This window comes from Ochlerotatus camptorhynchus, unplaced genomic scaffold, assembly GCF_037179485.1.
Source record: "Ochlerotatus camptorhynchus isolate MF236.1 unplaced genomic scaffold, CSIRO-AGI_Acam_v1.1 ptg000336l, whole genome shotgun sequence".
Lineage (NCBI taxonomy): Eukaryota > Metazoa > Arthropoda > Insecta > Diptera > Culicidae > Ochlerotatus > Ochlerotatus camptorhynchus.
Window position 1 is genome coordinate 512254 of NW_027040824.1, and position 26871 is coordinate 539124.

At 37.3% G+C, this 26871-nt stretch overlaps 2 protein-coding genes across 5 annotated transcripts in view; one reads left to right on the forward strand and one right to left on the reverse strand.

Moving 5' to 3' along the window:
• Nucleotides 1-19712, forward strand: part of LOC135708852 (uncharacterized) — a 34862-nt gene extending 15150 nt beyond the window's left edge. Inside the window, exons 2-9 of the mRNA XM_065231029.1 lie at nucleotides 13545-13618; nucleotides 17087-17325; nucleotides 17508-17653; nucleotides 17700-17790; nucleotides 18516-18701; nucleotides 18764-18925; nucleotides 18986-19231; nucleotides 19437-19712. Of these exons, the coding sequence (XP_065087101.1) occupies nucleotides 13545-13618; nucleotides 17087-17325; nucleotides 17508-17653; nucleotides 17700-17790; nucleotides 18516-18701; nucleotides 18764-18925; nucleotides 18986-19231; nucleotides 19437-19712 (1420 nt within the window). The remainder of the gene's footprint in view (nucleotides 1-13544; nucleotides 13619-17086; nucleotides 17326-17507; nucleotides 17654-17699; nucleotides 17791-18515; nucleotides 18702-18763; nucleotides 18926-18985; nucleotides 19232-19436) is intronic.
• The window catches only part of Fas1 (fasciclin 1), a 564588-nt gene that overhangs the window by 474302 nt on the left and 63415 nt on the right, over nucleotides 1-26871 (reverse strand). The window lies entirely within an intron of this gene.

A 26871-nucleotide genomic window follows, 5' to 3' on the forward strand; every position in this document is an offset into this window, starting at 1 on the left:
CAAAATTGTTTAGTTGTTGTTGATGTCTATATTAAAGAGACTTTAAGCCATTGACAGGTTCGGACCTGGGAGCCCCAGAAGGGGGTTCCCCAAGTTGCATAATTAAGAATCTAGGGGCCCCGACAGGGGAGGTGGAAAAGGATGTAAGGCCCCAGAAGGTGGTCTCCCTAATACAGAGTAGTTGTATACAGAGTTGTAAATGCTGTCGATTTTCTGTCAAGATTGCTGTCGTGGTAAATGGAATAGTAGTCGGGTGAGTCCTTTTGTTTGCTGTTAGTCGCAATAGAGATTAGTGACGTTTAACGCACGCACACTAGCGGGTGCATCGCCGTTAAAAGTTGTTTATTTTTTCCTTCTGACTAACCTAAAAAATGAATGAAATTAGATTGGTCAAAATAAGTTTGAAAACGGTTTATTATGTGTTTTCCTCGGGTTTTTACTAACATCACTCATGTATCACAAAAAGCGTACGTAGTTGTCTTGAGCTGACTCGTTCGGAGTCTCCCGAAATGGTTGTTAAAAAAATCCAACTGGTGCTGTCCAAAAATAAAATCCAACGATCAGAACCAACACCAAGGCTTACGTCGCTTAAAAGGATTCGTTCGAAAGATAAAGTATTAGGATCAACACTCAAAATTAAATCCTTAAATTAAATTGTAAAGTAATGTAGCAAGTGAACCTTTAAAAGCTGGCCAAATTTATTCATATCAATGAAAATTTACGATTAATTCATTGCAATAATCACTATAGATTGTAAACAGCCTCAACAAAGAAAACTTAAACATCAAATTAAACGGTTTTGAGGGAAGGCAGCAATAGCATATTCGACCGTTTGATTTGATATTAATATTTTTACTTGATAACCAACTTATAGCTTATACCGAACTTTACAAAATATTGAATAAACAATTTAAAACAAATATATATTGAGAAAGTCACGAACGAGTTCATATTTTTAATCTGGAAAAAAGCGCCAATTTGTGACCGGTGTTGAGAGGATCTAAACAAATGCAAGAAAATAAATACTTTTCAAGTGACATAACTTGAAAATTTAAAGTGATCGACTCCGCACCACTCAGATCTGGGGGGGGGGATTGAGGACAGCAAGCATCGTTGAGGGGTCCACTGACTGGCGGTGGTGGAGTCCAGCTTGAAGGTAAGGGAACATGCCTGATTCTCGGAGGAAGCCTAGCAGAGCGCCTGCGTCTCGGATGCTGCTAGATATGCCATAGAGGTCCCTTGCCCCCTGGTAATGCAAAATTTGAATTTATCGATCTGCAGTGCTTAAACGGAATCAAATCAGGTCCTGATTAGCCTCTTAAAATTTAAGCTCATTTGGTTCGAAATCGACTGTGCGTGGACAAACCATTTGAAGCTTTATGGGAATTACTATGGGAATTCAAAATTTGTTGATCATTAGCTTTGTATAATGAGAGGTTGAAACAACAATTATATAAATATAAAAGATATAAATCACTACGTATCATTCATTAATCAGCAACTACAGCCTGATCCCTATACACCACTGAATTTTATTATAAATCCTAATCTTTGGATTAATTCAAAATTCCTTAAGCTGAAATGCAATAAAACCTCAAATTATTTTTGAATTGAAAAGAACAACAATTTTTATTAGGAAGGAAGCTTAAATTGAATCAAGAGATCGGAATCACTGAATCCGTTAATATTCCTTTTATTTGTGAAACTGTTTAAATGCCCGCTAAACTGTGGGATGAAAAACTTGCAATTTGCAAAAACCATATCACAACGGAATCCTCTCAGGACAAACGTTGCAATTTGTCCGGAATTATCTCAGCATCGCAGTATTGCTTCCCCAGTTACCACACTATGCAACTTTACGACTTTGCATATTAACGGAACTTTCCGCAATACAAACTCCCGCATTGTATCCAGGAACTATCGTCGTCGTCATCATCAACTATTCCTAAATTTCTACTTCAGAGATCCTTCAAATTTGCTGCAACCGACCTATACCGCCTCTACACATCGCTATGGCTTCCTTCCTTTTTGGTGTGGCATGATGGTCTCATTCAAATATAAAATTCCACCTTCATACCGGTTCCACTGAGCATCGTACATTGGAGCAGCTCAGGCGGGAAATATTTTAAACTCTCCAACGCTGCATAACGGATGGACTTGGTAGGTATCTAACGTCAGAAGGTGAAGGTGGTATTTTCCATTACAGAGGAAATCCAGTGGTAGCACCGGTACCGGTCCTGTCTTCCCGACGGAACTGAATGTTGAGTGAAAGCAATGAAAATTCATTTGACTCTCCTACTCAGCAGCGGCAGCAGCTATGGATCCGTTTTCGACTTGAACCGGGTAATCTGCAGTCGAATCAACGGAATAGAGTTGCACAGGCTAAAAGTCATAACGAAGTATTTTAGCAGGGTAGAAGGCATAGTGCCATCGTAAGTTGCTAATGCCTTATAATCACCATTAAATGGCGCGTGGAAATTTGAGCATTGCGAATAGTTTCTCTGTTTCAGCATGACTTAAGCCGTTTCTCATACATACCATATTGACACGATTCATTAAGGAGAATTCTCATTGATTTTTGCACATTTAACGATCACCACGATAGGATGGCGAGAACTAGCAGCACAGACAAACAGCGCCAGCATTTGCAAAACTAGCCTCGATAGAAACAACTCCGCAGGAACCACAAGTTTCCTTCCGTTGGCACAACCGTTTCGGAACGGAAAAGAGCGTAAGAACCGCACACCACGAAATTTGATTCTATTAGTGAGTTTTACCCTATTCGGGAGACCAAGATTCCAGTAGGAATTCTGATCTAGAAACTTTCCGACTGATTGACTGCTACGGTAGATGACGTGGTTTCAGGTCGATGAAAGTTTGCCCCATGGAACAAATGTAGAAAGTTTATCTTTTGGTATGAACTGATGCTAGATTGAATTTCAATTTGCTGTGATTGAGCAATATTGACGGAAGTTTACCGAAGAGAAGAGAAGGTTGTGAATGGGTGTTTGTTACAATTTGTCAGAACATGACACTCGGTTGTAACGTTTTCATGTGATGCTCTGATCATCATGCTACTTCATTCATGTGGTTAAAATTCTTGGAACTGTCTTCCATCAGAAGGATGTACGGCCTTTTGAATTTGACCTTTTATTTTTATTCATAATTTTAATTGAGCTCATCTTCTCAGTTTTCAGTCCCGTCGTGTTTGTTCACCCACACATGTCAGGCACACATCATGCGGCACTGCTCAAGCGGGTCTTCCCCGTTAGCAATTTGTCGCTTTGAAATCGTTTCTGGTACATGGTATGGTATGCTGAAGACTTACAACTATTTCCCATTGTCGTACAGCACATTGGATAAGCACATCAAATCGGTTCCATGGTGTCATTTACTGTTGTGTTTGGGGTTTACTTGTGTGTTTTATTGATGTTGTTTTTGGAATTTGTAGGGTGGTTCCAATAAACAAGTCATGGGTGATTCGTTTTTTTTATGATAACTTAAATTCTATAATAATTTCTTCTATAGGGCAAATGTCGGTTTCGGCACCCATTGACTGTTTTCGGCAACCAACCCATCAAAACACTTCACTGACTGTATTCAATCCTTCAATTTGATTACATGTTTACGACTGAGCAATCCAGTTATGCCAGATTTTTCTTTAAATAATAAAATGCGGCTGATTTCGAGTTTCCGATTATTGAACAGCTGGTTAACACGCAGTTCAAATGGAAAGATTGCCGATGAAAAAGAGGTTGTGTGTGGCGCTGAGAAAATGATAATAGAAGTGTGGACGCTGCTTAGATTGACGATAATACCTGAGTTCCCTTTAAAATCACCATATTATTAATAATTCTAGCAATTCCCCGAAAAATACTCCTGAAAAAAATAATCACTTAGAATTCTTCTCAGCTTGCACTTAAATAGTATTCTCCTGAAATGTCCATGGAATGACCATAGGAATAGCTTTTCGGTTCTGCTCAGAATTCCCATTAATTCTTTGAAATGCTTTTAATGATTTCCTTGGAACTCTCTTTTGAATTTTCTAAAGATTATCACCGTAATATCCTTGGAATACTCATCAGAATTCCTTGGATATTTTTCTCAGAAAAATTGTAGGAACTGTCCTCAGAATTCGATCGCGTGGAATTTTCCTTGGAATTACGTTAACATACCCAACAATCAATTCAGAGTAACAAATAAGCATATATATTTAATAAATGCTGTATAACAGTATACAATGCTGAATAAAACGGGGTTTCGAATTATGTGCTGAAAAAGCTCATTGAGATCGATAGATGCACATTTATTCCACTGTTTGTTCTGATCTGATTAATTTACTTATTATCACTACGTAGCGCTAGTATACATGTACACTTCTCACATATGCTATATCTCGAGATCCTGATCAGATAGAAAGTTACTGTCTACAACAAAGTTGTTCAGGAGGTCAAGGTCTTTTGACTGGTGGACAATAGTTCAGAATTTTCTCACTTCATGGTGCTTGTATACATCTGAAATTCTCACATAAAATATCTCAAGTTAGTACACTGATAGAAAATTACTGTCGTCGGCAAAGCTGTTCAGGTTATCACAAAATTTTTGCTTGTGTACAGTTGTTCAAAATTTTCTCACTACGTAGCGCTAGTGAAATGTGAAATTTTCGCCTGTGATATATCTCGAGATCCTGACCAGATAGAAAGTTACTGTCTTGAACCAAGTTGTTCAGGAGGTTAAAGCCAATTTTTAGCGCTCGAGATCCCGAACAGCTAGAAAATTACTGTCTTCGGCAAAGTTGTTTAGGAGATCAAAGCTTTTTTGCTGGTGAACAGTAAATAGTTCAGAATATTTTCGATACGCGGCGCTAGTGTGCATGTACAATATTTGTATATGCTATAGCTTAAGGTCAGGAAGTAACTGTCATCGTCAAAGTTGTACATGCGGCAAAGTTCTTCCGGATGGTGAACATGCAAATGTGTTTTAATCAAAGTTCTCTCATTTTACGTCCAATTTTTGATCTCCTTAGGTTAATGGTATAAGGGTTCTACTAATACTTTTAATTTAATTTTTTTTTTTCAAGTCAATTCTGAGAAGATTAATCATGATTCTTCAGAGTAAATTTTGAAAAATAGTGTAACTTTGGGTGAACCTTTGGTTTACAAAATTTGAAAATGATATTGAGCAATTTACCTCTTAGTATTTCCATTCAAAATATTTCAAATATTCTAAAAATATCGAAAAATTGACGTTTTTAGAGGTGTCCTTAAACTTATGATCGGGCGTGTACGGTTTCATAAATTTCTCCATTCAACTGAGCAAAAGTGCCTCACTCTCTGAGCTAGTCTCGTTGGCCGTGCACACGTAAATACAGGGTTTTTTTTTTGTTCTAGACCCCTCGATAAGACATTTTGAAATTAGCCTAAAATGAAAGGGAGACTCTAAACATTCATTTGGTAGAAGTTTCAGCGATATTGATCTTTTAAGATAATGTTGTTCATCTGAGATACGTTATCACTAATTTATCAGAGATATACAAGTGGTACGACTCTCTCAAATTTATGTATCCACAAATCTGTATGAAAATCTTCCAGTAACCAGTAAAAGAAATCCAGAATATATTTGTCTTAACCCACTTAGACTGATGTAAATTGTATTTTTATTTAATAATATATGATTTGCGAGAATTGCCCGCCAAGTTTTGAGAAATTTCTGAATTACTGTTCATCAGCCAAAAGATCTGTATCTCCTTAACAGCTTTGCCAAATACAGTAAATTTCTAGCTGTTCAGGATCTCGAGATATTATATATATTGAGATTTCACGTATATCCTAGCGCCGCGTAGTGAGAAAATTATGTACTGTCGACCAACGAAAAAGTTTTGATCTCCTGGACAACTTTGCCGAAGACAGTAACTTTCTATCTGGTCAGAATCTCGAGATATTTTATATGAGAATTTCACGTGAATACTAGCGCCGCTCATTGAGAAAACTTTGAACTATTGTGCACAAAGAATTAGGTTTTGATCTCATCAACAACTTTGTCGACGACAGTAACTTTCTATCTGGTCAGGATCAGGAGATAAATCCTATGTGATAATTTCACATGCATTCTAGCGCTACGTAGTGAGACAATTCTGAACTACTTTCCACCAGCAAAGAGGTTATAATCTCTAGAACAACTTTGCCGAAGACAGTAACCTTCTATCTGGTCAGGATCTCGAGATTTTCCATGTTGTAACCAATTAAGCCAAATACCACGTAGTACGGACACCGTTTACGCGGTTTCCATTCACATTTTCTCTATTATCCGCATTTTTTGGCGGTTAACTGTGATAAAAGTTTAGCTTGTTTAGTTGAAAACAAGTTATTTAAGGAATACTCATTGGAAAACTTACATTGTGGTACAAAGTAAAACGCGCGAGTACTCGTGTTACAAAAGTCGGCGCGAGTAACGGAGGGTTAATAACATGCTTTATTAGACGTCTAATAAATGTTCTCCAGCTCCATTATTAGAATTCATTGCATTGCTTTATAATATTGCTGAATAAAGGTGAATACAGTCAGCATAATAGCTCTTATACCACTATGCGTCCATGTTGTAATCACATGATTTGTAAATGCTTTATAAACGACGTATTAGATTCATTATTTTACAACACTGGTTCAGTCTAACAACAAGACGAAATCAGTAGAGTAGTGATTACCGTTTCCGCTTTTCAAGTAGAAGGTCGTGAGTTCAATCTCAAGCTCAACCCAAGTTTTTATCTGTGTTCTACGTCTAATTAATTTACATAGTAATCATCGATCACATGACTCATGACAATGAATGCATTGATCTAGTTTAAAATATAACCGAGCATCCTTTCTTTCGACTTGAAGAGGTGAAGAGGTAACATTGGTCTCATTTAAAACAACGATGAATGAATCCGGATGAATGTGGGCGTCTTAGTGGAATACCAGTACACCTCTCTCTCTCTCTTTATACGCTGAATGAATTAATCATTCCCACAGGTCCTTGAAGGAGCTAGAGTTGCGATCGGGAGTGCTGATAGGTATTTACTTTCAAGCATGTTTTTATTGATTATTTAGTTGCCCATATGATGAATTCTAGGATCGCTCAGATGACAAGGCAAGCAGCTGGTGATCAGAAGGTACATGGTTCGAATCCCATGCAACGACATGTATAAGTATTTAATAAATTTTCTAATATTTGTGTGGTGCGAGCCACGTCAGAAATAATAAAAACAATTACTTAAGAAACACACACCCTTCCCTGTCCCCGTCCCTCTTATTTTTCGGGTTAATTTTCCCACAGTTGAATAATCGTTGAATAAATTTATAAAAGTGTATAATTTAAACGTTACTTCACATGATAATCAAGCGTATACATCATCGCTGTTTAAGGAGGCAGTGATGTCTAATAAACGCTGAATAATCAAAAATTGTATCGTATAAACTCTGTGACAACTCATATAAGTCGAATAAAAGCTTCTCGACATACCTTATACAACACCAAGTAATTAAATGTTGTGGTTGAATAAATTCTCCAGATTTGTGTGAACAAAGCCTGAACAGAAGTTATGATTAAAAATAGTATAAGTACTATTAAGCATGCAGTTGAATAAAATGGCCAAGAAGTCGTTTCTTCAATAGACGATTATTTATTGGGTAGTCCTTATAACCTTTTTGAAATACACCTATGAAGAATTATTTTTAGTATTATTGTTCTTCAACATTACAACCTTAAATAAAATTTATCAAATGGCATCTATGAACCTTATTCTATTAATTGGGATTTATACTTATTTAAATCATTTCCAAATTAATTTGCTGTTTTGAAATAATGTTTCAGAAAAGCTTGACCACTTTAATTCTATATAATATCATTATTTGTTCACTAAATTCTCAGAAATTATATTACCTTGAACACAAATAACTGAAGATGATACTTGTTTTTTTTTTCAAATGGTTCAAACAATACTCTCTAAGCTCAGTCGATAAAGCCGCAGCTACGATAAAAGTCCATGCTGGAGGCTGCTGGGTTCAATTCAAGTCCGGTCAAGTCCTCAACTTCCTTTGGCATAGGATGGTGGAGGCATGGAATGTTCTCAATTTAAATTTTAAAGTGCTTCAAAGAACACTAAGCTGAGCAACCTTCCTAACAATAGCCAAACCAATGAGTTTTATTTTGCACAGACATCGAAAATCTCAAAACGAACTTTTCACCCACCTAACCCTTTGTATTTTGGTTGTCTGGACGATAGATTGAAAAATTCTATTATTATGTAACGAATGCTTACATGCATAATCAATCTGTTGACTTCAAGTACAATACCGATTTCACGAATGAAGAGTTCCATTCCATTTGCTTTTATAAATTTTTAATTGGAATCGTTAAAATTGGTTTACATTTTCAATTTAAATTGTCTGGTCAACTTTCGTCAACAGCTGGTTTTAACTTTCGCATCAGAGAACCACCCTTCCCGCTCCATTGAATATCAGTCAAAGTAGAAGGGAATCAAGTTTAGTAACTCTCGCTTACGCGTGGCATACCGTTTGGCTCCTATACTTTCTATAGCAAAGTGTCAGCTTCTATATTCCAGATCGTCTTTAATTAATGGCTTCCTTCTAATTGAACAAAATCATCGTCTTTGCCGTCGACATTGTCATCGCTGCGAGAGAGCTGAATTTTAAAGTGATGCATGGGTTTATCTTCAAGATGACTACATAGCTTTCCATACTGCGATTTTCGGGTTTCGGGTGGAATTAAAGTACCTGGAAAGAAGTAAAAAAAATCTCTTGGTTAAATTGTTTCAAAATAATTGTATAATAAGCAATGGCAGTGACAGAGACAAAAAATAAATAGGACCCAAATTGTTCTACTCTCTAGTTAACAATCTAATTCGCTTATCGCCTTATGATATAATCCTACCATGGAGACATTATTTACAAGGAATGTAGCATGACGTACACTCATAAATTCATTCAACGCGTCTCACTCTTAAGGTCAATCCATAATTTCCCCCTTTCACCACCGAAAAGCACCAAATACCACGCTATGAGGCCATAGCTTCCATAAGGACAAAAGTGGCATTATCATAATTTCTAATATCAGGCATTTTTTATCGATCTAACCGTAAGCTTCCACACTGCTACACCAAGCCAGAAGCTTATCGCTGCATTGCAACGGCGATATCAGACCAACACAGGTAGGTAGGTACCTACTTGATGTCGACTAACGATTATGACTTTCTCCCTGCGTGGCAGAACAATTTGCCCTCCGGTAACTTGCATCTTCACCTCTTGAGTTCCCCTTGCGTTAAAAGCGTTACCGTTTAATGACCTGAGTTATTGAGCAGTTAATTAATTTGTTTGGTTTTAAGGAGATTATGGGTATCTCGGTTGAATGCGTTATGGATATTGGTATTTAATATTTTGCTCGTTGAAGGAGAAGGTTATATGGCAAACACATGCAAGTGGACCTTTTCTCCTGAACAAACACGAATAATGGGAGAGATGGGGATTAAGAGCTTCACAACAGCTAATAATTATGTTATGGTTGGATGGAATTATATAAGCAAATCGGATAGGGTAGATCCAATGTAGGAATTTGAACAGCTCCTTCTTACATCCTTTCAAGGCCACTGCATTGTTTATTTGATTGAATTTCCTCCTCAACTACCAGATACGATATCATTAGGAGAACGTCCATCACAAAATTTCGCAGAAAATCCGTCAAACATTGATTCCTCCTCCCTTTTCCCAGCGCAATAGGTCCAAATGTTTCTATTTTTGGAAGGATATTTTCAGCTTCAAATGTTTTCTCTTTCTCCACCATCGATCCATAGTCAGTGGCGAATGGCGAAAGCGATGGTAATTTTAGATTTACCGCATCGTGTGAAGTGAATCCTTGCATGAGCGGGAAAATCGAAAATGGTTCGTTGAGCTTTAATCCAAAAATATAAATTTGCGAGAAACGTTATTTTGAGATTGTTTTGATGTGGGCCTCGTATTGATGCACATACATAAGGGGCTGTTCATAAACTAGGTACATATACTGATTTTGAGAGGTTTTAGACTTTCGGTCATTATTTTTAACTTAGTTCAAATCGTAGAAACTGAAAACCCTCTCCCTTTAGTGAGACTCACTGAACAGTCTGTAACTGGCAATCAACGCGCGTAAAAGGAGCGTCTAAGGGACCCAAGAATTATGGAAATTAAACGGACCTACCTCTCTTACCTGTATGACCAGCCTTAATCCACATGTATTCGCGGAATCACCAATGCAAAATTCTTCTGCATGAAATTTTCCTGGACGTTCATGGAGAACTTAGAATTACACGGAACAATGCCTTGGCAGACCGACAATCCTACCGTGCATTCCTGTCCAGTGAATGCACGCAACGGCTACAATCTACTAGGGAAGCCGCCCTCAAATTTAGAATCCTGTACATTTTCAACGTCGCTGACGCACCTTGAGGAAGACTCATTATTTCTATATAACGAGCAAACTAAGGTAAGTCTTAATAATCTTCCAAAAATTTCTTCATTTTCTTAAAAAAAAAAATGCGACTGAAATTAAAGTTTACTGTCAAAATTTCAATCGCATGAATCCTTAATTGCAACGATTAATTCCCTTTATAATTAGATAAGTTTTAGTTTTAGTTTTTAGTTTTTGATTTCAATTGTTATACTGACATGCAGGTATAGAAAACCAGTTTAAAAACTGAATTGCCAAGGCAGGAACAATGTAAAAGCACTTAGATATATCTTATAACAATTGGGACTGGTAAGTTACTGTAGTAGATGGTGCACCTAGGATTAAAATTAAATGTAATTTATTTTGAATTTGAAACAAATAAAGAGTTGAAAAAATATCTAAGGAATGCTTACAAAATCGTGTAAGTTAATATATGACAATATTAATGCTTAAATTACACCAATTACAGAATTCATTAAAAAAAAATATTGCTGCAGTTTCACTAGTGGTGCCGACAACGAAAGTAAAAACGATGCCCTACGTGACATCCGTTTATTTTCCTGGTGATATTGAAGATGTACCTCCTCCAGAAAATGCAGCTTCGTCTCTCACTGCAGAATCCAAAGTAAGGCTTTTCTCAACGGATGTGATTCAAACGCTGAGAGTGTGAGTGTCTATTTGATTTCATTTCACAACATAATATAGACCTTGTTACATATGTCTATAACTGGGAACTTCCCAACATTCGTTAATGCGGTAAGGGAAGAAGTTTTGGACCTTACTCTTTGTAGTTCAATACTTGCTGATCGAATAGTAAATTGTCATGTATCAGACGAAATTTCTCTACCTGATCATTAACAAATTATGTTTGAATTTAAGGCTAATGATATACTGAAGGAGGTTTATAAAGATCCTCGTAAAACAAATTGGGAACTATATAGCTCAAATATGAAGAGTCAGACCCATTTTCAACAAAATTAATACCATTTCAAAGCTAGAAAAGTTGTTAATGACTTGATAACTAATATGAATTAGGCTTACAATGCCAGTTGTCCTAAAAAGGAGCGATCGACTAATCGAGATGTTTCCTGGTGGAATGATAGATTAGAAAAACCACGGAAAAAAGCAAGTTGCTAATTTACGTGAAAAGGAAGTTTACATGTATGAATGTTTGCATGCATGGATGTTTACATCGCCAGTAAAATTCAGAATGTTTTGGTGTGTAGTGTTAAAAATTCATAAAAACGGACGTAAATCCTTAAAACTAAGAGATAGCGATTTTATTTATTCTGCAAATGTGCATTTTAAAAATACTTTCAACTTCGTAGAACATTGAAAAAACTATAAATTCAAACAAAAAATTTATGATAATAAAACGTTTATAAGTAGGTTCTACCGTTTGTACTTCATTTTCTTCTTATAACATCGTCTACTTGAGTGATAGAAAATTTTCGTATTCGACAAAGTTTTTTAAAATGATTTCATCTACAATGATTCTATAGATGTTCATCAGTTTTAACAAAATACATTCCTCCCCTCGGAGACGGTTGCGTCTTCTTCCTGTTCGCAGATGATACCACGATATCAGTCAAGGGCAGAATGCCTCGTGAAATTACAAACAAACTACAACGATGCCTTGACACCTTTGCTGACTATGCAAAAACTTGGAATATCAAAATCATTGCCTCCAAAACCCAAACTATCATGTTCCTACACAGATCCGGCGCCGGTGGTGTAGTGGTAAGCGGGACTGCTTTCTAACATCCCAATGGGTTTGGGTTCAATCCCGGCCGAGGTCGGTGGGATTTTTCTGAGGCATAAAAATCTCTGGTCACGTCTTCCTTCGGAAGGGAAGTAAAGCCGTTGGTCCCGGACCATGATGTGTGTGTTGAATGGGTGCGATATCCTACGCAGGTGTGGAAGCTGCCTTCCTGCACATTCGGTTGCCGTCAATGGATGGCAATCGATGTCCGTCGGTGATTGGCACTAGATTGCGGAACAGAGACCGACGTTAAATAAAGGAAAAGAAGATGTTCCTACACAAGCAATCGCCCAAACTGATGTGGTAGAAAGTCTCTTTTCTCTTTTCCTTTATTTAACGTCGGTCTCTGTTCCGCAATCTAAGGCCAATCACCGACGGACATCGATTGCCATCCATTGACAGCAATCGAATGTGCAGGAAGGCAGCTTCCACACCTGCGTAGGATATCGCACCCATTCAACACACATACATGGGGCGAGACCAACGGCTTTACTTCCCTTCCGAAGGAAGACGTGACCAGAGATTTTTATGCCTCAGAAAAATCCCACCGACCTCGGCTGGGATTGAACCCAAACCCATTGGGGTGAGACGTGGTAGAAAGTCTGTTTATATATATATCGGCATTGACGGCGGTGGACTTCCGGCGGACTGACTAGACTGTCATTTTAAACAGTCTCCAGAGAAAGAGACTGTCCACCAAATGGACAGTTAGATAGGGAACCTAAACGGTATCAAACAGGGACTACCCAGAGGGATCCCTAACAAGAGCGTAGAGGCTATAAGTACTTGTACTGAATAGACTTCAGAACACAACTGCTTTAGTAATCAATTTCGTTGGCCTTAAATAGGTTGCCCTATGTTGCGCTACATTGTGCATTTGCACGGGTTCTAATGGGGAGACTTCTGGAGTGACTTATGCTGAAGTCAGCGGGACAAAATAATCAATACTTCGCGTATAGAACTTTGTACTCAGCGATCGATTGAACTGCAGTGCACTTGCCGTGGCGTGGTGCCTCGATACAGCGTATCGGTCACGTAAGCATAAAATTATATGCGCACCGTATTTAATTTAACAAAGAATGGGCACATCTTTTATTTCGTGCACCACACTGATACAGGCACCTCCTTGCACTGTAGTCATGGACGGCACAAGGGTTGAGTGGTCTGCTGAAGTTACGTACCTTGTAATGGTATTCGATGAGAAGCTCCTGTTCCGCTCGCATATAGAAAAGACGTTAGTTAAGTGTTCAAGCTTAGTTAGGTGTTTGTATCCGCTGATTTCTCGCAGATCCCACCTCTCTAGGGTTAACAAACTGGCTGTCTACGATCAAATCATAGCACCTGAAATTTTCTACGCTGCACCGGTGCGGGAATCAAGTACTTAAACTCACAGGAACAAAGTCCAGGTGGCACAAAACATAGTGCTTAGGATGGATCCTCGATCGTCCTTTCGACACTAGAATAATAAATTTAAACGAAGAGGCAGGTATTTCCACAGTAGATTTAAGAATTAACGACATTAAGACTAAATTTGCACATAAAGGTAATATATCAGAACATGCTTTGATAAGCAATTAGTATATAGTAGGTTAGGTGTTTATAGTAGTTGTAGGTTAGTTGTAGTTGTAAATAGTAGTTATAAGTAGTCTCATTTTTCCAATTTAAAAAAAAACCAATCCCACTTATACTTTAAATAGTCTTGCTTTAAAATAGACCTGATAGGACTAGGAACTTTAAATAATAATTAAAAATTTCAAATGAACTAAAGTTGAAAAGACGCATCTGATTCATTTGATAATTCATACACACTTAAAAATTATTCTCGAGCTCGGCAATACATATTACCGAGCCAACACGGTATCATCATAATTAACTGAGAATTCAGCAAAAAAAAACAGTTTAAGCCGAGATTCAGCACCACTGTAGACTGAAATCTCGGCTTGTTTCATATTTTTCCGGAATTCGGCAACACTGGATGCCGAGCGCAAACGTAAACAATGATTTCACTGATCTCGGTAATGTGATATGCCGAGATTTCGTTTTGGCAGCGCTTGTTTACCGACATTCGGCATTTCAGCTTTCATCCGCCATTTTCATAGCGCTAGTAAAAATTTGAGTGTTTGGAAGCTTTGTTAAAAACTGTGTATAGTGTATGTTGTATACAGGAAGAACCTAGAATTATGGAACCGATCCTTGGAGTACTCCAGCAGGAAGATGTAAGACTGTTCGAAATCTTCGGTAAGTATAATTTAATTACATATTTGCATATTTCGTTTCAGCCAATTACATCTAGCTTAACCTGCTTTTTCTGCTATGAAAAAGTTGTGGGTTATGTCGATGAGCTTCAGCGGCATATTAATAATCATATCCGGAACAAACAATTTGCCCCGGATGCAGTGTTTTATGATTGTCTGGTTCCTAAATGTAGGTCCAGATATGATCATTTTAAGTCATTAAAAAGGCATATTATGCAGCAACATCCTTGTTCACCTTTCCTTCAATCACTGGAAGGAGAAATTAATTTGAATGAGTTGCGGGAACCTAACCTCAAAATGCCTAAAATTGATAGTAGCCCTATCCAACCGGATGAAATTGATGAAATAATCTCAAATGATACTCTTTCCTTGGAGCAAATCAAAAAAGCTATTGCACTTGGTATTTGTCGGTTAACATCAGATGTTTCGTTACCACAATCAAAAATTGCAGAAATGATCAAGCTATGCGAAACTTTGGTTAAAATGCTTGGAGACTATTTTCAAGAAAAATCAAAAAATTTTTTGAACGGCCGCGACATTAACCTGGATTCTCCATTTCATTTCTTAATCAGTTTCATTTGCCGGATTTGTTCACTGACGTGTCAACCCTATCAAAGCAAACCAAGTTTTTGAATGTTTTAGCTGAAGGCATTCCAAACCCGTCAGAAAAGATGCTTCAAACACGAGATGACATCCGGCATACTGATGGCACTTCCAAAAAAGTTAAAGTCAATGAGACTTTCATGTATACACCAATTATTGAAACATTGAGACTGATTTTCAGAAACCCTCAAAACAGAGATCTTTTAAACGACGCTGAACCAGAAAACGCAACGATCAAAGAGTATACAAGCTTTCGATCTGGGGAGACATACAAAAACAGTAAATATTTCAAAAAATTCCCTGATACTGTACGTCTGAGTCTGTACCAAGACGACGTAGAGTTGGGAAATGCGTTAAGTTCAAGAGCTGGAATAAACAAAGTGTCTGTTATTGATTTCAAAATTCAAAATTTCCCCGACAAATGGAATAGTTCTCCGAAAACCGTTTTTCCACTTATGTATTGTACCTCTATAGATGCTAAGAAGCACGGATATAACAAAATCCTCAAACCTCTGATAAGTGACCTCAAAAAGCTGGAAGAAGGAGTGACAGTTTGCTACGGAACGGAAAAATTCACACTCCGTGCAGTAGTAACCATATTTTGTGGCGATACGTTGGCTGTGCATGAGGTTTTTGGTCTTCTCGGACCTATGGCGACATATTTTTGCAGACTTTGCACAATACAAAGACCAGCTTTTCACCAGAACCCGTTTGAACATTTCCCCCTACGAACAAAGGAGTGGTATGAACAGAACTTGAGTAAAGTTGTGTCTGGAGAAATAAGCCCATCGGATTGTGGTTTGAAACGGAATGGATGCGTGTTGAATGAATTGAATAATTTCCACATAACTGAAAATTTTGCCCTTGACACAATGCATGATATAGCAGAAGGTTTGGTACCTACAACTGTGCAGCTAGTATTGAGCTACTATTATAAAAATAAAGAACTCGGAATGAATGTAGAATTTATTAATCATCGTATACATTCTTTTGCCTATGGATATATCGACAAAAAAAATCGACCTTCAGCAAATTTCACAAACGAGATGCTTTCTAAACCCACATCCCACAAACTGAAACAAACAGCTGCGCAAAATATTTTGTTATTAAGGGCGTTTCCTTTTCTATTTGGTCACAAAATTTCCGATGACTGCGAATATATGCACATGATTGGACATTTGATCAACATAACACGAATATTAATGTCCACAATAGTATCGGATCACATGTTGGCATCACTAGAAGAGCATATACGGCTATACGAAGAGTTGTTTTACGCGAAATTCAATCGACGGATAAATAAAAATCATCACCTTGACCATTACATACCATGCATTAAAAAAAGCGGCAACATGAAACAATTCAATTGCCTGGTATTTGAGCAGAAGAATAAGCCTACCAAAAATCAGTCGGCAACGTGCAGGAATTTCAAAAATATTTGCAAAAGCCTCGCTAAACGCCAGAATTTCAAAATGGTCATTGATATCCTTGACAATCCATTCAGGGATAAAATCTCATTCAGTGGAGGTAAAATTGTTCAGCGGGGTCATTGCCGTAGTGAGCCGTTCCTACATGATACTATTCCGCATGTGTTTGTGCCTAAGAGAGTCACAGTTAATGGAATAGAATTCCGATCGAATCTGATAGTGTGCATCAGAAACTACGACAACGAATACTACCCATCATATGGAATCATTGCTGAAATTGTTGTGGTTGATAGCAGTATACATTTATTGTTGAAATTATGCAACACTATAACGTATAACAGATTCTTGGAGGCATACGAAGTAGTATTAGAATCAAGCGAAAAACTGTTTTCCATGGACCAAATTCATTCGCATACAACATTCTTTTTCTGGAGTCCTTATGGAAGTAATCTTAAATTTATATCCAGAAGAAACTATTGCCGTGATTATTGACGAAAAGTAATATCACCTTTAAACATTGCTGCGTAAGTAATTTCTAATTGATAATATTTTTGTTACAGTTCGAGAGGAGATAACGGACCTGGAAACATTTTCACTACTTGACAACGATGATTTCACACGGCTCAAACTTTCTACGAAAATGGTAAAAACCATTCAAAAACTTCAAAAACTGTTGGAAAATGATTTGGTAGTTGAAGAACTGGAAGACCATATTGAAGACATAATCGAAACTCATGCAGATGACGTTGGAACAAACTCGAACGCCGAAAATGATGATCGTTCGTTCAATCTTGAGCAAGTAACGTGTTGTTTGCACTATTAATTTATTTCAATCATTATTGTTATAGTAAATTCCATAGTAATTACATCATATACATCATACTTTTCATAGCACCTGTGTTAAATTTTCACTTAGTTAAAGTTTCGTTTGCGTTATGCGAATATGCGAATAGATAAACAAAATATCACTCTTGTTTCAAGGAAATCAACGTCGATCAAATATTCACAAAAACCCAAACAGGACGAGAGATTCAAGAGTTTTTGGTGGAAGGTTACAAACCAACTGAGAAGGTGTCCAAACAGATCACCCACATCCTCTGCGACTACCTGGTATCTGCTTACGGCGAGTAAGTATGATGAGAAATCCAAAGTTCTTTTCATCCAATGCTTCAGGAGGCCATCTACGTTCTATAAGGAAATGCTAGCTCGATCCTTGGTCAAGACGTATCCAGTACTAGCTTCAACTGCATCTGACATTCCTCACGTAAGTTGCTGGTATTTCACTATATGTACATTATCACTTTTCGTATTATCATAGAAATCTACAAGATAACAAACAAGTTTTATGGTATTGTTTTCTGTGAAACTGACGTAAACATAAAGAAGCCCAGTCGGTGTATCTCAAGCTGAACATTGCATTAGGTCCTAAGTAACATTGATCGATTCTCTTCATCGACTTTCTCTTTCGTTAATAACTTGGGTACAGAACCATTTGTTGTCGTGTTTGTCGTATTAGGAACTATAAAATAGCTTCTTTCATCGATCTGTGAGTTGAAAATAGCAAGGGGTGGGAGGTGACTGTCAAATACGAACAATCAAATAGCTGGTTCCAAACGTAAACAAGCCATAAGAAACCTACAGGGCTTGTTTACGTTTGGAACCAATTTCATACAAAAATGAGCAGTAGGCTGATTGGACATCACGTCCCCCCTCCCCCATGAAAATAGTTGTGAATATTTATACACGGGGAGATGGAAAGAGAAAGTCGACGAAGAGAATCTGTCAATGTTCCTAAAGATTTAATTCATTGTTCAGCTTGAATTCTCTTCTGCGATTTGGCTTTCGTTAATAACTTGACTACAAAATAGTTTCCTCACGTATTTTTCGTATTGGATGCTGGATCATATATATTTTTTTTCATCGAACTGTGTGTCAAAAATATCTGCTGTGAATGAACGAAAACGTGCTTTTGTATTTGTACTATTGCAGGCACTGTGGTTTTACAAAAACGGTCGCGGTAGTGGGCGCCATTCAGGAAAAATTCACTACCGGATGGAGTTCCTTGCCAAGAAATCAGACAAACGGGTATTCCACAGACTCTCCGATGACTGCCAAACATTGCGAGCTTCAGAAGTATCAGAATACGATCAAGACGAAGCAACCATCGATGATCTGGTAAAACAAACAATGAAAAATATTTCTCGAATTTATTGTTATAATGAATCTGTTTCTCACAGGTACTAGAACTGCAATTTGCTGTACCCACGGAACAATCAAAATCAAGAATTATGGATTTATGGAAACAAACGTTGAGATTCCGTAACAACATTCGTGAGGAAGTAACATTTTTGCAGTTCATGAAAGACTTTCCGGTAGCTACAGCGTTTGGAGGAGCATTGGTATATATGGGAATATGGAAGGACTTCTGAATTTATTAATTTATTGTCTTTATGTTTCAGATTTCATTTGACTTTGAGTCAATGAGGCCAAATGCGGCACGGTTCGAGGATGTATGGAATGTTATCCAACCAAAAATTCTGGATCAATACCGAGATGTGTACAGATATATCAAAAACGATATGATCAAGGCGTTAGCCGTAGTTCGTGAAAAAAATCCAACCAGAGGAGCAAAACGACCACGACCGGACAAAGAAAAAGAAGCACGAAAGTTTAATCCGTTGCATGGTATCATCGACTGGATTGATGTGAGTAATTTCTTACGCTGTTTTACAAAACATATAATAATATCGGAAAGAAGCCGAGGGGCATGGAAAATATACATTTAACTTTTGGATTAATGATTAAATTAAATTCCTCAAATGGAAATGCTTGTTTGAATATAAAATCAAATAAAACAAACTCTTCCTATTCATTGACTTTATATTTTTTTTTCTCAAATTTTTTTTTTAGCCGGAGATGGAATTACCTAACACAGAAGATCCGCTTATCATCGTGTCAGCAACATTATTTGAAGATGGTGACTGCAACATTATTTGGAAGGACATCTCAATTCCTGTCGGAAACAATCTACTGGGCGCCTTCACTCTACTGTTGCAAGTTTTTACAGTATTTAATGTAAAATGCTGCCCATCGGACAAGATTTTTTATTCTTTTTTTTATGCATACTGTTTCAAAATCGAAGCATTGAGTACCAATGGCAATAAGTTTGTAAGCCAACTAAATTAATTGATTTTAATTTTATTTTTGATGTGAAATCAGCAAGAACAGAGAAATAAATGATGGTTGATTGAAAAATGCAGTTAAGTTTTCAAATTTATTTGAATTTATTAAGATTTGCTGAAATCTCGGTAGAATTTATATGAGATTGTTTACATTTTTTGCTGAGATTTCAGTTTTACTGTGCCGAGCAATCAGTTTTCTTAAACCGAGATTTTCGGTAAACCGCACAAGCTGTCATTTTTTTCTAAACCGAGATTAACGGCAACAGTTTGTTTGCCGAGCTCATTGCCGAGCACTCGGCTGTGCGGATCTCGGCAAAATAAAACCGAGATTCGGCAAAAAAATCTAAGTGTGTACATGGAAAACCACACAAATACAAGAAATAAAGATCATTTAAATTAAAAAAGTATTGTTTCAATTCGTCAGTGGGTGTGGCGGTTCGCGTTTGTCACATCGTTAGACGTCGTGAACTTGTTTTCGGCAAAGTTGTTCAGATGGACAAGAGAGTAACTTAAAATTGTCTCGTAAACTGAGTAAAATTTTAATCGTTTAGTCAAATTTGAATCAATTTTGAGTTAGTTCAGTTGATGATTCCCTCACCAGGTTGCGTTAGGTGGCAGAGTTTGGCTTATAAATGATTCTGTAGTTTGACATTTCGACTAGATATACTGTTGCGGTCTTGATAAAAGTGATTCATATGGATAAGGTCTATTGGATGATAATCAGTTTCAGTTCAGAAGTTTCCTTCCAGATGGCACTGTTGTGCCATTTTTTAACTTTCTTGATTAACTTGGCATCTCGACTAGAAGGTTGCTGTCTTCAATAACGTTTTTCAAATCAATAAGATCATTTCTTTAGTAGACAGCTCACTTCAGAACTCTCACACTAGGCGGCGCAAGTGTACGATTTGACTTTCAACTATTCTTTTTAAGTCCCATTCGTAAAACACTGCTTAGGTTTGATTTAAAAAATCAGTATGGCAAAAAAGTACTCACTTGAAATATTGTTCATCTAAGAACAATTGAAAGCATCGGTAAGACGGTTAGTAATTGATGTGTCCTCCTTTCGCTTTCAGATACTTTTGCAAGCCTTTTGGCATACTCTCCATGAGGTGCTGCGGATCAAGATTTTCCCAGGCTCGCTCAAGAGCTGCAAAATAGCTGTGCTTATTAGTGATTCCTTTTTTATCGACATGGGCATCGAGAATGGCCCACAAAATTTCAATGGGATTCAAATCCAGGCTCTATGAAGGCCATACCAGGGGCTTAATGCGGCATGAACGGAAGAACGACCTTGTTTTCTTTACTGTATGTTTAGGATCATTGCTTTGCTGGAACACAAACTGGTTTTCCAGACCTGTTTTAATCAAGAAAACCTCAAAATTTTCACGTAGAATGTTGATGTACGTATCTGCTGTCATAATTCCATCGATTTTGATAAAGCTTCCCACTCCAGCCCATGAAAAACATCCCCAAAACATAACGTTATCTCCTCCATGCTTCACCGTGTTTTGGATATATCGTTCCTGAGGCTACTCTCCTACTCTGCGCCATACACGGACACGTCTTTTGTTGTTGAAGAGCTCAAATTTGGACTCATCCGTCCACAGAACCCTTTCCAGTATCCTATCGGCTTATTTGCATGCTCCCGAGCAAATTTCAGTCTTTTGGCTTTATTCACTTTGCTGATGAATGGCAACTTCCGGGCAAACTTACTCTTCAATCCATGTTGTGTGATCCTCCGGCGAATAGTTCGATCGGATACTGGTAGCTCGAGGTTTTCCTGCATTTCCCTGATGTTAACCTCATCGACAAAATCATAAACGGCCAATTTAAATGTGCAGTGATCCGAACTGTCAAAACCATAGGCTTTTTTGATCTAGATAAAAATAATTTGTCCACATTAGATCAGTCATGAACCAATTCATAACTTTTACATGCCGGTTCATGGCTTAGCAAAATATTTCCCACGAACACGGTGCCAGATGTCAGTAGTGTGCTTTGGTCAGAAATTTATTGTTTTTAATATGGTCATTCATGTCGGTTTGTCGGTGTTAATCTTTCGGTTTTTCTTAACTTCCCGCATGATTTTGGTGTCCATTCTTGCATCCGTTTTGCGCTTCCTGTCTCTGCCGAGGTGATCCACTACTGATCCAAACATTTTGTGTTTCAAGCAGATTTACCAACGGCTGCTTTGCTAACACCGTACTTCTCTGCGACGACGCGCTGTGATTCGCCATTTTCCACGTCTCGAATTACTAGTTTACGGATACACAAAGGAATTGATTTCGTTACAATCGTATTTTCCACGATTTGCACAAAAACGACTTCAAAGCAATGTAAAGCTGGGCAGGGTTGCTTCCACTCACTTGCGTTAAAACAATGGTTTTCTAAATTATGAGATCATCAGATGATATAATGATATGTTGTACTTGTAAGTAACAAGAAAAGGGTGTAAAGGATGTGTTTGACTCATAAAACCTGTCAATTTCGCTTTCAGAACATCACAATCGGCGTTCTTATGATTCGCGAGCGTTCACTCTGAGTGAGCGCTCACGAATCGTTAAATCGCTGATTGTGACGCACTGAAAGCAATTTTGACAGGTGTAATGTGTCAAACACATACGTCACGACCTCTTCTTGTAACTTACAAGTACTAATTATCATTATCACATCTAATTCATAATTCGGAAACACAATTTTTTATAGCAAGTGAGTGGAAGTAACCCTGAAGCTGGGTTTAGACTAGGCTACCCAAGTAACAAATCTAGAGCTGCTTGGCTATATTCAAAATTTATAAAGGTTTTATTGCAGTTACAGCCATTATCTACAGCTTTATGACGGTAATATACAATGCAAGTCATGGAACATTCTTATAGCTATCTACAAAACCAACTGATGCTTATGCTATTTTCACTTATGAAAGGTTTTATGATTGCCTTGAAGTATAAAAAAAAGCAATATGAATTGCCCTTATAAAACCAAAGAATAAATCCGTATATTGCTGTATAAGTAAGCGCAATAAAGCTAGTTGGCCATGAAACAGTTATTTCAAAGCAATTATAAGCATTCAGTTGCAACTTGTCAGAAGTGTAAACGGGTGGTTTATTTTTACAACATAGAAAAGAATCAAAACTTTCCGGTACTTCCAAGCGGAGCGCAAAGAAAATCAACAAAATTGTTGGCATGAGCCCGTTTATTTGTTAGTCAGCCGCAAACCTTCGTGAATAACTCCAACCAAGAAAAAAAAAAATGCCGCTACATTTCTGCGGATGTCACAAGGGAAACGGATGTCACAAAGTAAAGAGTGTGCCGTTTTCGCTCGCCTATACATGGGGTAACACTGTCGAATCTTGGTCGAAATACATGGTATGGTGACAGTTCTAGGACAAAAAAGTTGAAATCACGCATAACTTTTCATAAAGGTTAATGTACAATTCAAAACTTTTCCAAATGTTTGTAAAATTTATCAGTTGCACCCGTAGAAGAGGAATATGCATTTGCCCTTAAATAAACAATGAATTGCTCTTGTAAAAAGATAATAGGGCTCGAAATAAAATCATGCACTATGCTTTTCTGTTCTGCTTTCATCCAATGTAAGCATTAGACATTTTAAGAAATTGCGCTTGGTGTTTTTCTTGCCTGCTGTCCTCTGTCGCCATATTGTCATTTCAAAACTTCCATTAGCCTTGGAATAAAATATAAGAAATTTCAATAAAATAATGGCTAAATTGAAGATCCGAAATGATTTTCAGTGTGCATTGGTATGAAATTATTTTTTGAGATCTATTTTATGAAAAATTAAGATGATTCCATTGAATTCATTTGATTTCTGAAACAATCTTGAATTATTTTGGAGGCGCATTTATTTAACGCTCATATTATCCCAATAAACACGATAAAATTTTAAGCGCATAATGTTTTGGACCTTCTTAAAAGTAATATATTTTCTTTAAGATTTTCATTAATGTCGCCATGAAACAAAATTGATTGCATGGTGATCTTGACACCAACACTCAAACCTATTTTCACAGCTAAAGATTTCCTTATGGAATGAAAAAACTTTCAGTAAAACAGAACAACAACAAGATAATTTATGGCGGTAGCTTTGATGCAATAAAAATCAAATTGGATTTATAACTGATTTTTACCAAACCGTAATAAAACTGCTTGGATACAATATTACTATTAAAAAGGCTATGAGAACCTTTTGTAGATTATGGGGCTTTCTTATAAAAGGTTTTAAGACAGCTTTATTGGGATTCTCAAACATGCTTTATAAACCTTATCAAGAGTGGTCCACTAAGCTGGAAGACGATCTTATAGTGGTTATCAAAAGGTTGTGCTGGAGCTATTAATTTTATTGACGGTTTTATAAAATTGGTCTCAAAAACCACTGATAGAGTGCAATAAAACAAGAAATGCTACTTGGAGTCAAATGATCAACTCAGTTGAATTCAATTGGCTTGAAAAGTTGAGCCTGGTTCAATTCAAGTGAGTTGATCGAGTCAGTTGAATGGCACGGCTTACACGTTCAATTTGCATTCAAGTCAGTTGAATCGATATGATTTTTTTATTATTATTATAGTCACTTTAACGCTCTTGGGTCATTCGTGAAACTTTTTGAATTCAGATGTCAAAACATCATCAATCTCCTGATGCGTTTTACTGAAATTTTATGTCATATAATTGTATGACAAATTCAACAACAATTATTTCTATAATATCAAACTGCAATAATTCTGAATACGTAATATGTGTAGTTAATATGGCAGAATCATTATTTAAAGTAATAAAACAACAGTTCCTCTTGTACAGTTGAAGTATTTACGAAGTGTTTATTGAAATAACGAGAGGTGAGCACTTTTATGCTGATGACTGTACATCTAAATGTTACACTCAACAATTTCGTCGCAAATAACCATGTCCAACTTATTTTGATTTCATCCCACTGTGCCCCGTAGTAAACACACGTTAGTCATAACGTCGCTTAGTCATAAGTTTTTTTTTTTAATAATCTGCCAGAAATGCACAGGATATAAAATTGCTTTGGTGGTATTTTATAAATCAACAGAATCAAGATTTTGGAATGAAACATTTAAGTGGAAAAAGATGTTCAGTAGGTACAGGTAAATTGACAATATTGCAGTACGACAAGTACGAGCAAAACAAAAAAGCAGATCATTCTCCAAGAGTTGAACGATGACTACGAACGACGATGGAACCAAAACCAGGGCAAAGAAAGCGTCTGTCAACCGCGCAAGTATTTGCTTGGCTTCTTTTCTTTCACTAGGTTGCTGTAAATACACATGAAATATTCGACCATTAGTTTAATAAGATTGGGAAGTATGCACCAGGGAGACCTCGTCGCGACAGAATGGTAAACAAAGCGAGAGTAAGAATATATACATAAATTGACTGTTGTGTCGTTGAAGTAAAGTGCTCTTCAAGTCGTTTCTGTCAATGTTTGTGTGTATCTGATGGTAATATCGAAGATGCTGCCGCCACTACTACTGAGTAGGTGAAGAGAAGAAAGAAGAAAAAAAAAATACAATGACTAAATATCTCTTACATCAAGTGAAGAAGTGGAGCAAGATACCGGCATGTAGTAGCTCTTGGAGCATCGGTTTCCCATATCGATGAAGTGAATGATGGTGACAAGTTTTCGAATGAATTTTAAAGCGGTGGGCAGAAGACAATCGACAAGGTTGTTCTTGTGGAGTGGTAGCTAAACTTTGGTAATTGCTTTTTGTGAAATCAAATTGGCAGAAATAGGGAGGAGAAAAGCTTCGGCACCTACGATACCTTATTCCAAGCACGTGGTTTTTCTAAAGAAAACAAATCAGTGTGCGCCCGCCTTTGCTCATTACTGTCTGCAGCTGTGGAATAGTTTTAGCGACGTTTCATCACTACCTAAAATCCCCACTTTTGCCTGTAGATGTGAAGATATACTTCAAATCTTTGTGTACATCGTACGGGTTAGGCAAAAGGTGTGCGTTTGACTTTGTACTGTCGCATTAATGGCCCTTCGCTCATTTTCAACATCTATTCAATTTTCATACTGCCTTACTCTAACGGAACTATCTACCTACCCTCTCCTAAGGACCATTCTCTAGCTAATAAATTATCACACTAAAGCTTTAGCATTTCCAACCAACTCTCATAAAATGCTTACTGATACAGTCGAAAGGATAGAGAGAACGCAAAATAAAAAAGATAAAATTCATTACATCGTCTGCAAAGTAAACTTATGTCATTAGCTGCCGTGTTCGCTGCGGAAGATGATAGAAAATGCAACTATCATTCAATGTAATACATTTTTGGATTGGTATTATGAAGATTTATTAATTCATTAGACATAATAATGATACTCTATTCGTGTATGCCACAATAAGTGGTCGCAATGCATGTCTTTGACACCCCAAATTTGTAAATTTCTCTTCCAGAGAGTCACTAACAACGATGTTGCTGGTTGTTTCGAAAAGCGAAACTGACAGGTTGTATGAGTCAAACACACACTGTAAAACTTACATCTGCAACTCATAAATGTGTAAGTCACTTGACCAATACATGGACAGAATACCGAAGTTCATGTGTTTTCGTACAAAAGCAATGTTGTGCATCTGTACCACTTTTCCGTCAATCGAATCACTTCCGAACCAAAGGTCAAACTTTCCCAGACCACAGAAAATGCCAATGCACCGGTATTATTAATTACAAAATGCTATTTATAATTTCCCCCAGAACCATCACATCTTCTGGCACATTGATTGGCCTGACATTGGAAGGTAATCAGTTCTCGTTGTCAATTAGTGGGTCATCATTTCGTTCTACGGATGTATCAAATTGCAATGTGTACACCCAAAATTGACGATGGGATTCGCTGGGGCATTCCGCTTCAGGGTGCCTTGATTTCCCCATTTGATGTTTCCAATAAAATCGTCAATTTTGGGTGTAGCTGCATCGCTTATCTCGATGATGAACTGGGAAGGTCTTTTATTTTAGCCGTATCGGGTCCCACTTCATTAGCCATTATTTCGAGCTCCGATGCAGAACAGTCCAAGGATATTCTAATAGGCACAATTTTTGGGCTGTTGGCAGAACATATCCGCTGATAGGTTTCATCGGAACGAACGGCCAAATGATCAAATTGCGATGACATTCAC